This window comes from Chelmon rostratus, chromosome 5 (assembly GCF_017976325.1).
Source record: "Chelmon rostratus isolate fCheRos1 chromosome 5, fCheRos1.pri, whole genome shotgun sequence".
Taxonomy (NCBI): domain Eukaryota; kingdom Metazoa; phylum Chordata; class Actinopteri; order Chaetodontiformes; family Chaetodontidae; genus Chelmon; species Chelmon rostratus.
Window position 1 is genome coordinate 16,455,565 of NC_055662.1, and position 14,441 is coordinate 16,470,005.

A 14,441-nucleotide genomic window follows, 5' to 3' on the forward strand; every position below is an offset into this window, starting at 1 on the left:
GATACATTTTTATCTACTTCTACTCAGAACTCAGAGTTTGTTTTTGCTGGAAAACTTTCACTTCCAGTTTAACATTAAAAAAACACATTGAAAGTATTTTTAAAATATGTGCAGCATGTGTATTTAAACCTCCATATATCTGTGTCTGTGCTTGTTGTCTGACAGGTCATCTCATGTGGTGAAGTTTTTCCTCTTGCTTGGATATTATATAACAGTTGAGATCAAAGTTTCCAATTAGCTGCTGATTTCATGGGAACTTGCTGGTGTACATAATTCTGCTTTAAAATCTTTGAAATAAGTGGCTCTACATATACTGTATATTTGTGTGGGATTTAACGGAGTCAGGAGGGTGACTGCTTCCTAGCCTGGAGCTGTTCACATTGCATTGCCTTCCCTTGCATGGAAACTACACTCTCTGATTCTGCGGACAAGTTAGCAATAGTAAATATGTAACGTTGGTTACACTTCCACAATAAAGCTTGTTGAGAAACACTTCAGGTAACGACAGCAGTTTGGTTCAGTTTAGGTACCAGAATGACTTGGTTAGGTTTAGGAAAAGATCATGGTTTCAGTCAAAATAAGTACGTGAGTTACATCACGTAGTGTAACTTATGTACATGAGATACGGTAAGTGTGTTACACAAGTTAAAATAGAGTGATTTTTGGTTTCACACAGGAAACAAACACTGTGTGACCCGTTTGACCCTTCCATACACAGACTCTGTCGCTCTTTATCCTACGTCCATCCTTTGCTCCCGTCATTATCGCCCCCTGCTGGCAACGCACCTTCATACGCGTGTACTTTTCCCAACTGAGGCAAAGCCTCACACTGACATGTTATCCTCTCGTGGATTGGCGGGTATGTTGCACACTTTGGCGTGACAATTCAACAGCCCAGGTCTGCAGCTCTTGTGAGAAACTGATCTTCATGTGTGTCATCGGTGTCCCTTTAATACAATTAAACTGAGTGGAATTTCATTTGTGGTGCTCATGGCATTAAAAAAAATCGCTTTTCAAAAATGTAACCACAACATGCAGACACAGCGTCCCTGTTGCTCCGGGTAATCCACAGACGTCACTGTGAACAGTTTCCTTTGGCTCTACTTTCTGCAGAAAAAATAGTCCCAATCAAACCTGTCTGCTTGGTATGTGAGAACATATATTTTTGTACCCTTTAAGCCTTCAAATTTCTGACCAAACAAGGTCTCAGTGTTCTGATAGCACTTTAGCACTAAGATCTTTTTGCATCATGGGTGTCACACATGCAGACAAAAGGATGATGTTTGCACTAATATGAGAGAAACTCTTGCTCTTGAAGGGATACCACTGTGAGACACTGCTCACTTCCTGCACCAGTTCTGCTTTGGTTCTGGCATATTTCCAGAATGGGATTGTTCAGTGTCCTTTACAACTGAGGGTGACAGCTGAGGAGGAGCAGCAGCAGGTGTTTTCTGCTGTTTATCAATGAGCACAGAGGGGACAGGGTGCAGAGCGTCACTGAAGGACCCCGCTGATGTAATGCAGCTACACTTGTTTCCTCCGCTGTCGTAATGACGTTCATGTCATGACTGAAGACCCTCTTATCCAAGCATCACAACCTCCGCCTCCAGTCTTAACATATCCAACAAAATAATCCTGCTGGTTGTTTGAAAAGACTTCGCATCAGACTGGTTTCTAAGAGGTCAGGGACGCTGTTCTGCAGCTCATTTGTTCTCTGAACGCACACCTGTTCACACAGACGGTAAATATCAGCCTCACCGGCTGTCCATTTATACATTTAATTAGGTACAGCTGACTCTGGTGAAAGCGAAGAGGATCACATTGCTGAGAGGTGGAGAACTTGTTCCATGCATCACTGTGTTGCGCTACTGTACAATCCCATTTTTCACAGTTTAATTCGATTAATGCGTGTTGTTCCCAGAGTCTGGAGGACACTCTGACACTGTCTTTTAGGCGTCTCTGCAGTGTGTTTCCTTAAGCCACTGCATTGCTTGTTTAAGCTTAATTGCAATGAATTGGAGCCTTAGATTGTGTTTATTGTTTCAGGAGAGAAGCTCTCTCGGCCAGGTCTACTTCCTGAAACCCTGATTATTTTTTTTTTCCATCAGACTAAGACTCTCTCTGTTTTTCTCTGTTTCTGTCTGGCATTAACTATTTGACACGTGACCAGTTTTTTTTGTTTGTACACTTACAAAAATCTTAACCCCATCATACCCCAGAGATTTAACACTCTGGGTTTGTTTATTTGTTTGTTTGGCTATAAACTTTGGAAAAGTGGCAGCCTGCTCTCTTCAGGGCCATCTGTCTGTGCTAATGGGGTTCATGAAGCGAGTGTGAGAAACTTGGTGCTCGTATTATTAACTTCCGCTTTCTGTTGTCAACATACGATGACGTGTTGAAGGCATGTTTGCTGAAGCGAGGGTGTTGATTTACAGCTGACTTTAAAAAATGTGCACATTTGTACTCCTGAACACACCAAAGTTATTACTGCTCAAGTTATTGTTTACACATGTGACAAGTGATACGACAGCACTCCTGGCCTCATGCCCACAGATTTAATACTACATGGCAATGTAAACAAAATGCTAAATAAAGTGGCTAAGGATTGGATTTAAAAATAATTTAAAGGACGTTGTTTAGTAGGCCACTTGTATGTCAAGCCTTTAACTAAATATCATACTATACAGTCTGGAGGGGTGTGAATCTCAGCATTTATGCACACGAACAAACTTGTCTAAAATTAACAGCAGCGAGAGAAACAAGAAAAGCAAGAATGCATTAAGCAACAATGGGGCCGATTTAATAACAGGGAAAAGGAGGTAGACTCTGAGGCTGCTGAAATTAAGACATGTTTGAGTGGAAGAAGCTCAAGCAAAAGGAGGTCAAAAGTTCAGTCTGTTACTGTATATATTGGTAAGACAGCTGCTGAAAGGCTCAACTGACTGATATTATAGGACATTACAAAAGGGGAATCCTGCCATTGGAACAAATGTGGCACAGAAAAAAAAAGTGATTCATCTGCACGTGTTTGACAAAATAAGCACTTTTACAAACTTGAAATTTAGGCATGCAGAATTGGGTAACCTCGGATTTTTGTCTAATTGATACCAGAGCCAAAACAATTAGTCAGCTGGTGCGATAAAACATTATTCTTTCAAGCCGCTTCCAAGTAAAACACCTGCTGGTAACTGCTTAGAAAATGTGAGTCATTTCTGATTCACTCTGTTTGATCTAACTGTAAACTAAGTCTAATTGAGTTTTGGACTGCCGGTTCTACAAGAAGAGCATGTTGAAGATGTCACCTTGAAGAAAATTGTTGATATTTTTAGCATTTTTCTTATGTTTTGACTAAACAATTTATCAATGAAGTGAGTATAATCAGCAGAGAAACTGTCAGTTGCAGCCTTAAGTGATACAAACTTATTTGAGCCTGGATGTTTCTGCTGGAATATAGCAATTCATAAGCAGGTCAGGATCAAGCACGACTGAAACAATTTAATAAATGAGCATAAATACTTTTTTAGGGTGGACAATCTTTAGAGTTGTGATTTATTAACTAGAACCTTCTCCTAGAGAAGAATAATTTTATTACAAACAATATTTTACACAACACTGATCATTTAGAACACCGCTTTTCTCAAACTGACAGCTGCGTTGACATATCTTCATCTAAATACTCGGCATTAAGCAACATCTGTGCACTGATTTACACATTTTCTACAGAAATAAACGTTCAACATTCCCACTCAGATTTAAACACCTTGGTATTAATAACTACGGTGCAGGAATCTTTGTACCCTCACTGCAAGATGGAAAACAAAGTTTTAACAATTTGAGATGACATATTTGTGTCTATTCCAGGGCTGAGGAACAAAGACGTTGGTGTTCACCACATAATAATACTGCACGGTACATTAGTCATGGAACCAACACAGCATGTCCTTCAAACAGCACTTTACAACAGAGTTTGTTAAACGAATCAGTCTTACAATGGCAGCACGCATGCCAACGATTACTCATAAGGATCATATTCAATACTGTTTTCATTGTGTGACTCAATTATTCTAAACTACTGGCCTCATATAGTTTACAGTCACAATTTTCCGCAATGATTGAACAAAGCGGCTGAAATTAGGAAGGATATCTTTTCCATCGCTGACACTTGAGCCATGAAGAAGTGGGTCATCTCTGCTAGAACAACATCTGTTTTGGGCAAAATGACGAAAGCTGCTCACACAGTCAGAGTCAGTCATCACTTGAGGTAGCTGGGTGCTGAAACAGATAGCACAGGGTGATAAAGCTCACAGCACTTCAAGTTTTTATTTCTTTCACTTCACATCAGGAGTCTTGTATTATTCATATGGGCCTTTCCCCATTTTTCAGAGGTTTAAAAGTTCACTTCCTGTGAAGTCACTCAATAGACAAGATTTTTCTCCAAATTCAGAGTGTAATCAGATGCATTTCTCCTCCACTGTCTCAGTGCTCAACGACACCTGGAGTGCTGGGTCTTTTGGGCATGGTAGGGCTGAAAGGTCCCTGATTACACTGGTCCCTTCTTTCCTCTGAGCCTCAATGCTGCCCTGCTCAGACGTATAAGAAGCTTGCGAGTTTCTGACCGATGAAGGTCGTGAACCAGAGAGTCTGTTTGCTTTATGACAACTTCCAGTGTACCCCTCACTTCCCTCTGGTAGGTAGAGGAAGGTCTGGGAGCTGCTGGTGATATCTCGCAGGTCATGCGAGACCATGGAGTTGGAGTCCCGCTTAGAGATGACCGAGGAGAGCTGATGAGCATCTATACAGTGGAAGTTTCCTTGTCTCTGTTGCCCCCGTGCTCCTATCTTGCAAAACAAGCACTTGATTTTCTCAATGAGCTTGAGGAGAACAGCTTTGCGGAGAAGGATGTAGATCCACGGGTCAAGAATGGGGTTGAAGGAGGCGAAGCGGATCGCTCGAAGATCAGGATTTTTGTCCAACCTCAGTTCCACTGGAGTCTTATACAGCTGATTCAAAAACACCTGAGCCTGCAAGGGAAGATAGAATAGATATTTCAAATTATGTGTGAGTTTGCAACTGTGGGTACATATGTGCGTTTCTGAGAGGAAAAGTGAGATAGACACTAAAAAAAACATGGAGCACTGGAGCAGCAAAAGAGAAAAAAGAGGGATGGAAAAGAAATTCAATCTGAAGAGAAATATGTTTGAACTTTTGTCTCTAATCATCAATTTGGTTTTGGATCAAATAGCATGAACCAATTGTTCCACTTACAAAAACATCACTTCGGCGTAAAAGTACCGTGCGTAAAACGTGCGTATGGATAGAATGACAAAGGAGTGAGAGAGCAGTGGCTTAAAAAAGACAAGGAAAAAGTTATTTAGCACTAAACGGAACATTTTTCTTGGATCAAAATACTAGGCCACTGTTTCATGTATAAAAGAAACCCCGACATTTATGCGTAAAAGTGGCGCGCGTAAAATGTGCGTAATGGATAGAAATAACCCACAGAGAGCGGAGAAAAGAGAACTTACAACAAGTGGGATGGAGCAGATAAGCACCACTGCCGACGTGCCTATGAGCAGGATGACCATCTGAATCTCTGCACCGGCCAGACGCCCAAAGCTGCGTCCTCTCCTCCGCGGGTCCACGTTGCGCCCCAGGTCGGTTCCCAGCGACATCCTACGCACGAAACGCCGGTGCATCCGGATCAAAGCCACGCACACCAACACGTTACAGATGACAGTGGCGAGAATCAGAAGGGAGCTGAAACCCGCATACATATAGGAGTAGGCGGCATCGCTGGTCTTGTTGCTCCTCCACTCTAAAAAACACCAAGTTTGCGGGTATTGTTTCTTCACCTGTCCAAAGCCGATAATCGGCAGGGCGCAGAAAAGCGCGTTGGAGATGTAGATCGCCAGGAGAGTCAAACCCGCCAGTTTTTGGTCCACATAGTCATTGTAGAAGTAGGCATGGTTTATAGCGATGTACCTCTCCACCGACATGGCACAGATGATACTGAGCCCAGCCAGAGAGAAGAAAAGTAGGGTGAATCCAAAGTACTGGCACAGCGGGTCTTCTCCGGGCCACGAACCTTTCACATAAGTGGCGATGGTGACCGGACTGGCTAGCAGTGTGCCCAGGAGGTCCGTGATTGCCAGTCCACACACCAGCGTGTAAAACGTGGTTTCTTTCTGTTCCTTGCGGGATTTACAAAGAACCACGATGGCGATGACGTTCCCAACCACCCCGAAAATGAACATAATAGACGGAATGGTCGGGACCATTGTCCTTCCTGTCATCGATTGATTATTCATTGTTATGTCCTTCGAGCGCAGTGAAGACGACTGACACAACTTTTCTCAGCGCCAGTATTTCCAGTCCAGGGGAGGAAACTTGTTTGCACTTGAAAGAAGCCAGGGCAACATTGTCAAAATCAGAAAAAAAAAAAAAAGTTTGCACCTTATCTTAAAACCAACTTCTATTACACGTCCATCCCCCTGCAGAGCATCATGTCCGCTGTGGTCCCCGAAGGTTCAGTGGTGTTTTCATGTCAGTTCCTCAGCAAGCTTTGCAACACAGAAGCAGATTTCTCTCACCAGGACAGAGAGATAAAAGCAGCCAACAGACACCAGTGACTTCATTGAAATAAGGCTCTGCCTTTCAAGCTTCCTGCGGGGCTCAGTCCCTCCCCTTCATTTCGCCTCACAGCCATCGTCAGCTGTTCGCTGTGGTGCAGGAAAGGCCTTGGACATATTGAACACCGTCACACAGAGGCTGACGTGAACTCACAACAAGTCTTGTACAACGTGGTTAAACATTACGAAGTTATAAAAAGTTACAAAAGTGAGATCCTATATTTTGGCCAATTAGTTGAGGCTGGTGTCCACAAACATCTATTTTTTCACCCATTACATGGCAGCCAGAAAGAGTTTGTTCTTTGTTAGAAGCAAATATTCCTGTAATCTTAAATGTGCCACGAAACAGAAGAAGAATAACCCAAAAGAAGGGAAGGGTATAAAAAGTTAAAACATTAAACAAATTCTAATTAAAGATAGTCAAAGGTTGAACAAAATTGATTTTCTGATGGTCATTTTGATTTTGGATCAAGACTCAAGACTTTGTGTTTCTTAAAAAAAAAAAAAACATAAGGTTGAAGAGACTGTTTCTAAGATCAACTTCTTCCAAATATGAGACCGTTCATTTTCAGTCCTCAAACACATTTTTCAGTTAAAGATGGACACAGCATAATTTTATTTCTGCATTTATCGGAGAGCAAATAAACATGATTCCCTGCTGAGAGATGACTCCCTGCAAAACAAAACACGGGATTATTTACTCTGTGGGGCATGGACTCAGCCTCTTTATGAAAACTCCTGGCATCAGACACCACCGATATCTCTCCGTCCAGACATCTGGACACGATTCCTTCAAACGAATGAAGAGTTCTCCCGTGTGTGTGTTAATCCACTCTGAGCTGTGAGGTTGATTTAAGGAACCACAGGTGGATCAGAAAGAAAGCCTTTCTGGCACAAAATGAATGTACTGCAGAAGCACAACTGGATTTGAAACTTAAAAGCTGGATTACTGTATTGGAACAACAAACGATCAAACATTTGTATTGATGCATTAAAGCCTGCAACCACAAGTGGCGACACGATGCTGCAGCGCAGAATCTCAGTCGGCGAGCGAGGAAGAAATCGAACGCCATCTTTGATTTGGCATCACTTTCGCTGACAGAACAATGCAAAATGCAAAACTCAATATAATTAATCTAAAAATAATGATCATGAGAAAACTTGTGGCTAATTATGAATATTCATGTCAATAAATGTTAATCAGATTTTTACAGTGATCACAGCATTACTGTGAGTTTCCTACAAACTCTCCATCAGGACCTCCATCTGCTCTGTTCACAATGTCCAGAGAAGTACCACATGAGTACGGCTGAATACTGTTGTAATGATCAGACAACAAACATTTTCAATTATCAGCTCCTGCAGAAATGTGCCAAATGTACCAGCAGACAGTGTGGTCTATTGAATACTATTGTAATAAAATCTTGCACAGCCAATAGTAGATATCTGGCAGTAAACATGTGAGCAGATTAGCTTGCTAGCTCGGCTAATCCCGTCATGTGACCCTTGCCCCGCAGGTTGTAGCGCCCCTATGTGGAAATGGAAATCACCCCTGCTCAGTTGGATTAAAGGGCAACCATGAGAGGTCAACACACGCCGACCTGTAAACACGCTGGCATCAAGACGACTGGAAAGTAGCCGTTTTATTACACATGCAGTGTGAGGCGTGTTGCTTGTTATGGCGTGTGGTTATGTGGAGTGAGGCAGCTCTTGATGACTTTAACAAACCAACCGGCTTAACATCACCATGCTCAGGTGGGCGGGGTGTAAATGTACTGATTATGTCAGCGGTGGGTGGGGTAAACGCTTGTGTCTGGCGCTTATCTGTTGTCTGCATGTGATGCCCTGAGCTAACATTTATGAAAAGCAGCACGGGCTTGCTGTCTAAACAGTAAGATATTCAGCGTGAATAACTTGAATGCGCAGAATCTTGAACAAACACAGATCTGCATGAATAACTTACAGTCCACATTTTCAGGTTGTGCCCCCCCGGCTACACTGCGACTGCTTCCACAGAACATGTTGAACTCTGAGGAACCGAGACCCTGAGCCCCGCTGCCTGACGTCATCCCACCACAGTGACCCTGTGCTCATGGAAAACACACTTGTTGTTTTCTTTGTTGTCAATTTCTGGCATTTATTTAAACACAGAAAAGGGGGAAACCCTCTGCGAGTATGGGCGTAGCACAGCCTTGAAAAAATAATATTTTCCTAAGCGTGCCATTCATACGTAGGCTGTATGTAACATAGTTGGCCTTAACATGTCAATTCTTTGAAAAACAGCTGTTATGTAATGCATATGTGCGTGTGTGTATGCCACCCTGTGCATACATATAAAATATGATCTCAGCCTCCTGTTTCTGAACTTGCATGTCTGGTTTAAAGCCTTGCAGAATGTTCTGTAAGTAGATTTTACAGATTAGGCTTCTCATGAATGTGCTTTTCCTGGATTTGTGTGTCGAAGTCAGATAACCTGCAGTGTGGCCGCGCTGCAGACTCACAGTAATGACCACCAGCGCTGCCGAAAGAATCAGTTTTCCTGTCAACACAACTGCAGCTCACGATGTGTTGATAGACAATCGCGCAGCTGAGTGGGTCTTTCTGTTTGTACATTTGTTATTTTGGCAGACTTTGTAGTTTAAAGAAAGCAAAGTAAAAACAACTTCCCATACACAGCGTTTCTTCCAGGGCTTTAATTCCTGTGCCAGACAATTACTGCATTGTGTCTTTGGAAAGGATTTGTTGTTGTCTTTACAGACTCTTATATCCACAAAGTAGTGCCAATTGGTGGAAAACCCTCCATAATTGTTTTTCTGTGATAGCTGTTTGGGATTTGACTTTCTTAGAACAAGAAGGACAATTACGACAAGGGGAAGCAAAAACAGAAATGCAATCACAGGTGTGCAGTGTATTGGATTTGCCACAGTGTTGAGGTGAAGCCATGGATGATTTCCCCTGCAATAATGTGTCTGTGTTTGGGTTTAAGACTGGGGCTGAGCCTGTGATTTATCGCCTGAGATTATGGTTCGCCACAGGCCTTTTTGTTTAGGAAAACAACAACTACCTGCAGAGTAAACTTTGATCCCTGTGGACAGGTACAGACACATTCGGTAGCTTGTGGGATGGGTCAGAGAAAACTGTCTTCATTCCAGGTGTAATTCTGCGGGATGCGTGCAGGGAAGCACGTACACGCCCACACATTTGGTAACTGACAACAGGGACTCTGTACGAGCACATTTTTGTCAATGAACTGACGTGCATACATGCAAATGATTTTGACAATAACGAAAGCAGACATGATATTCATTGGAATGGATTAGCTGTCTCAAACCAGCCTACAAGCGGCCTCACCATAAAGGGCATTAAGTCGCTGCTGTGGAGCTTTTGATCATATCACATGATCAGTCTCAGCGGACAGTCCACTCAGTTTTAGTGGAATTATTGGTGTCAAAATGTTTGTTTTTCTGAGCTTTTTCTCACACATGATGGCCTCCGACTTCCAACATTTTGAGAAATGTTCGCTTTCTTGCAGATGAGAATACTGATCTCATAAATGTTCGAACAGTAAATATGAATCTGGAGCCAGGAGTTGGTTAGTTTAGCTTAGCATAAAGAGTGGAAACAGGGACAAACAGCTAGCCTACCTCTGACCTATGCTGACAAAATCTGCCTAGTAGCACCTGTAAAATTGTGTTGTATCTTTTTTGTTTAATCTCTACAGAAACCCAAACCTTGGCCAGGAGCCTGGCCAGGAAACTGGTGCAGACTACAGGAAGCAGCTGGTCCCGTCTTTATAAGTTGTTGGTTTACAGTGGTATTGATCATGATCTGACTCTGCACGTAAAGAGGAGACGTATATTTCTCAAAATGTCTAACTAGCTATTTAATGCTTGAGCTGAGCTGTTTTCAAAGAACTTTTAATCTCAATTTCAAGCAGTTTTTCATATTGTTTCAGCAGTAAAGTGAATGTGAGAGCAGTGAATGAGTTAAAATATGCCAAAACATTGGTCTGGTATTTTGAGGTTGCTGATTTACTAGAAAATTCAATGCTAATACCCGATAAGAGCACTTGCTTTCATGAACGTTGACCCTCAGTGCAGATAAAATGTTGCACTGTTGTTCTTGTTGTGGTAAACTGTCTGCATTTCTATTTAAAGCATTAAAGTTTCAGCTTTAAATAGAGCAGTTTACAGTTAACTTCATATCAGAATAAGTATCATCAATGGAGTCGCCGCTCCTGACCTTTGCCTGGGATTCCCAACATCTTTGACAGTCAGCCCAGGTGGACGGGTTGTTGTCCTGGAGAACACTCTGCCAGCAGCTTGTTTTTAGCTGTAAAGTTTAGAGAGAGTTTGGATGTGTTTATTCTGGGGTCTGGTCGATTTGTAGATAACATCCGTATGCGATCTCAATCAGCATAACAGAGCCGTAGCGCAGCGAATCAGATGTAAACTGTTTGAACTGGCACCGAGTGTGACATGCGATGCCAACATGAAAACAGAAACACCGTCTGCTTTTTGAGATTATTCACCGCAGGCATCTGATTGAACTCTGTCGCTCATTCGTTTGGACTGTCGATGAAGTTATCAGATTTAATCAATTAAAAATACAGATTCAATGTGCACGAACACTGTAAATACGACCTGGAATGATCCGAGCATAAAACATCCATCTAATGTCAACATCTGCATTGACACAGCTTTTGACAGACCTCAGCTGGTACACATCGAACCCAGAGGGGACAGTTTGTCCTGGAGTCTGTGGGACTGCAAAGCCTGTCCCAAGCAAAAGGTGGCTCAAGCTTATTTAAGCCAAAAAGACAAAGGACTCATTAATTATGCACTTTGCTCTTAACATTACACACAATAATTTTCCTGACCTTCCAGCAGGACGGTTTATCCCTAAAGAGAGTATCATAGCAACAGTCAAACAGCAACAGTGTGCAAAGTTACTTTAATAGTGTTAATTCGTCCATGCTGTTCAGATTCATCAGAAAAACGGAGTCCCACATCTGTGCATGCTGCTGCACAAGTGTGCCTCTGCTTGCAGACATTATTGTGGTAATCATTGACAGAGAGAGAAACTCTGAGCTACATTAAGGACATTTGCTGCTAATCTTCCTATGACCAGATGACCACAGCTGCCCATTAGAGTACAACGGAAAAAGCATGCAGGATGTTATATTGCTGATGATGCATGAATTAAAGATGGTGGCCACACCAACACAAACGAGTCAAACCGGACCAGCGCTGCACATTTAATCAGCTCATTTATATTCCAATTGCTACGCGTTTACGAGTTTGCGGATTGGTTTTAGACACACCGGATGCTCTTTGTGAACTCCTGCTGCGTCAGCTCGTTGAAATGCAAACTGAATGGCACCTACAGCGTCAGCATTAATGATGCGCACGTCAGTAAGAAAGGATGTGAGAGGTTTTGTTGCTGAACATTCTGCTGCTAGTAGCGCAATTTAAGTGACATTGACTTTAAACCATTTCGCCAGATCCGCGACCACACAAATATGGATCTGCTGCCTTTAATTTGCTCCACAGACACCCTTATTATTACAATTTGTAGGCACTCATTTATTATACAAGTTGATTTGTTGATACAGTTTACTGCACTTCCCTTTATGTTAACCATTTAGCACATTATAAGATACATATGTTCATGTAAAGTGTGCAAACGTGCGTTTAGCTCATTACGTAGCTGTGCACCTACATGCACTGAGGGTTAGGGCAGAAGGAAAATCATCAGCATCTTAAAATCATTTGTCATTGATGTCACATCTGAACAATCACACGTGATACATTATTCTCCACCATTATTCTTCCTCCATCTTCACTAATGAGGCAATCGCCACATGCTCCCACCATCCAACGTGAGGGGAAATGAGGATAGTTTGTTTTGGGTGTGTTCATCAGGCCAGTGGGACAGCTGTGATACGTCTTACCGCAACACTTGCTCAACAGAGAGAGACACTGGAAAGGCCTCTGAGTATCACAGCATCAAATAGCCTCATAAATGTCAGGGTCATGTTTGTACAAGAGTCAGCTGTTATACAGTACACATTCTGTAGTGGGTGAATGGATCAGACCATTCTTCAGTCAGGGGAGGGTTCAGTGGTTGGGATAAGGATGAGGGGTGAAATACTTAACCCAACTTTTTTCTCTCCCTCACCAGAACAGGGTGGGCGCGCCCAACACTTCCAACACTGCATCTGGCACTTGGGCCCAGTTTTCGATTAGCCAGCTGTGCAGAGGGTCTGGTCGCACTGTTTCTCATATCATTTCACAACACTATGAACTTCAGTAAGGAAAAGGTTGTCCGCGTGTGTGCACCTCCATACCCATTTGTACCATTGTTCATTACATCGTGCCCTCCTCTTCGACGGCAGGCTCTTCAGGTGAGGCCAAAGCAAACATCTATTAAGAATTTAGCCACTGACACATTTTACCGACTTGTTCGTCTCAAGCAAACTAAAAGCTTTAGCTTACGCAGTCTATAATTTTCCACCCTGCTTTAGATGCAGCCGTGCCCACTTCCTTTCGATAAAAGCCTAGATTGCTGTGTTGTCATGGAAACCAAGCTTTTATTTTTATTGATAATTGGTGGTATGTGTCAGCTTTAATAAAAGTGTGGAGAGTCACCATTTGAATTTCGCAGACAACATGAGGCTATTTATGGAGGTAGAAGGAGGTCAGTTGTTATTTGGTGGAAACAACCAATTATAGGACATGATGAAGGGAAAAGTCCTAAAAGCCATGTTGGTATGTGTCTATAAATGTATATAATTTATGAGTTGGAACTTTGTTTTCAAAAAACTTGTCATGTTTCTGCAGCATTGACGCAAACATGTGAGCAGCTATAAAAAGGTTATATTAAGCAGCTGATGACGACAAAATGACCAATCCAATATCTAATTACCACCGCACATGTGCCTAATTTGTAATTGTTTAATATGTGAGCAATTCACCAGTGTCAGGACGCATAAAAGCCAAGCATACCCTGAAAACAAACAGACAGATAAATGAAACATTATTTGTTTTCACTTATCTCTTTAAAATGCTAAATACGGAGCCGCTGACCTTGATGAATAATGAAAGATTAATAAACACGTTTCTCTGGAGACTCTGGCCAAGAGCAACGCGAGCGGCAGCATCTTATCCTGTAAGCTGCTTTACAGAACAGGATGGACACAACGGCCTCCCATTTCAGATAGAAATCGCACCTACAGATCAAAAACAGGAATTGCATCCTGTTGACTTAAGTTCAGGAAAAAAACGCAAAAACGCAGTTTTACATTTGCATGACGAGGACAAACTGCAGCCACGGAAAGATAACATCTCTGCCACAAGTGGTTAAAAATGTGTGAATCAGGCCTTTCGTGGAAGGTACTGTTCAGAGTAGAGAGTACATACTAAACCTTAAAGATTAGATGAGGCTGTGCTGGCTTTATTCTAAATTCTCTCACCAATGAAGTGTCTTTATTCTACAAAGGAGGTTTCCTGGTAGAGATAAAGGGTTCAGGAGCAGCTGATCCAGGCTAAGCGCTGATCATGTCTAATGCATCTCCTTTGCTCCTGCAGATTCTGTAATATTTACATATCTCAAATAAACCAGGAGACAGTTCCCCCCATTAAAACACACACACACTGGCTCTAGGCATCAGATAACCAGTGATGCAGATGTCAAACTTCCTGACTTTTTCCCTTCATCACACCTCACCTGATCGTCCTCATCAGCAGTGTTCGCTCAAACACCCGAAATGACGGTGAAAGCAAGCCAGAAATACAAACACTCGTGTTACTT

The 14,441-nt window shown here is 42.3% G+C and overlaps 1 protein-coding gene across 1 annotated transcript; it reads right to left on the reverse strand.

Annotated features, from left to right (window-relative positions):
• Positions 1–3,550: 3,550 nt before the first annotated feature.
• On the reverse strand, positions 3,551–6,593 carry ptger4a (prostaglandin E receptor 4 (subtype EP4) a). The gene is made up of 2 exons (XM_041936611.1): positions 5,526–6,593; positions 3,551–5,021 (listed from the first exon to the last, which is right to left on the reverse strand). The coding sequence occupies exons 1-2, from the start codon at positions 6,306–6,308 to the stop codon at positions 4,452–4,454; spliced, it is 1,353 nt and encodes a 450-aa protein (XP_041792545.1). The 5' UTR covers positions 6,309–6,593; the 3' UTR covers positions 3,551–4,451.
• Between the last annotated feature and the right edge of the window lie 7,848 nt (positions 6,594–14,441).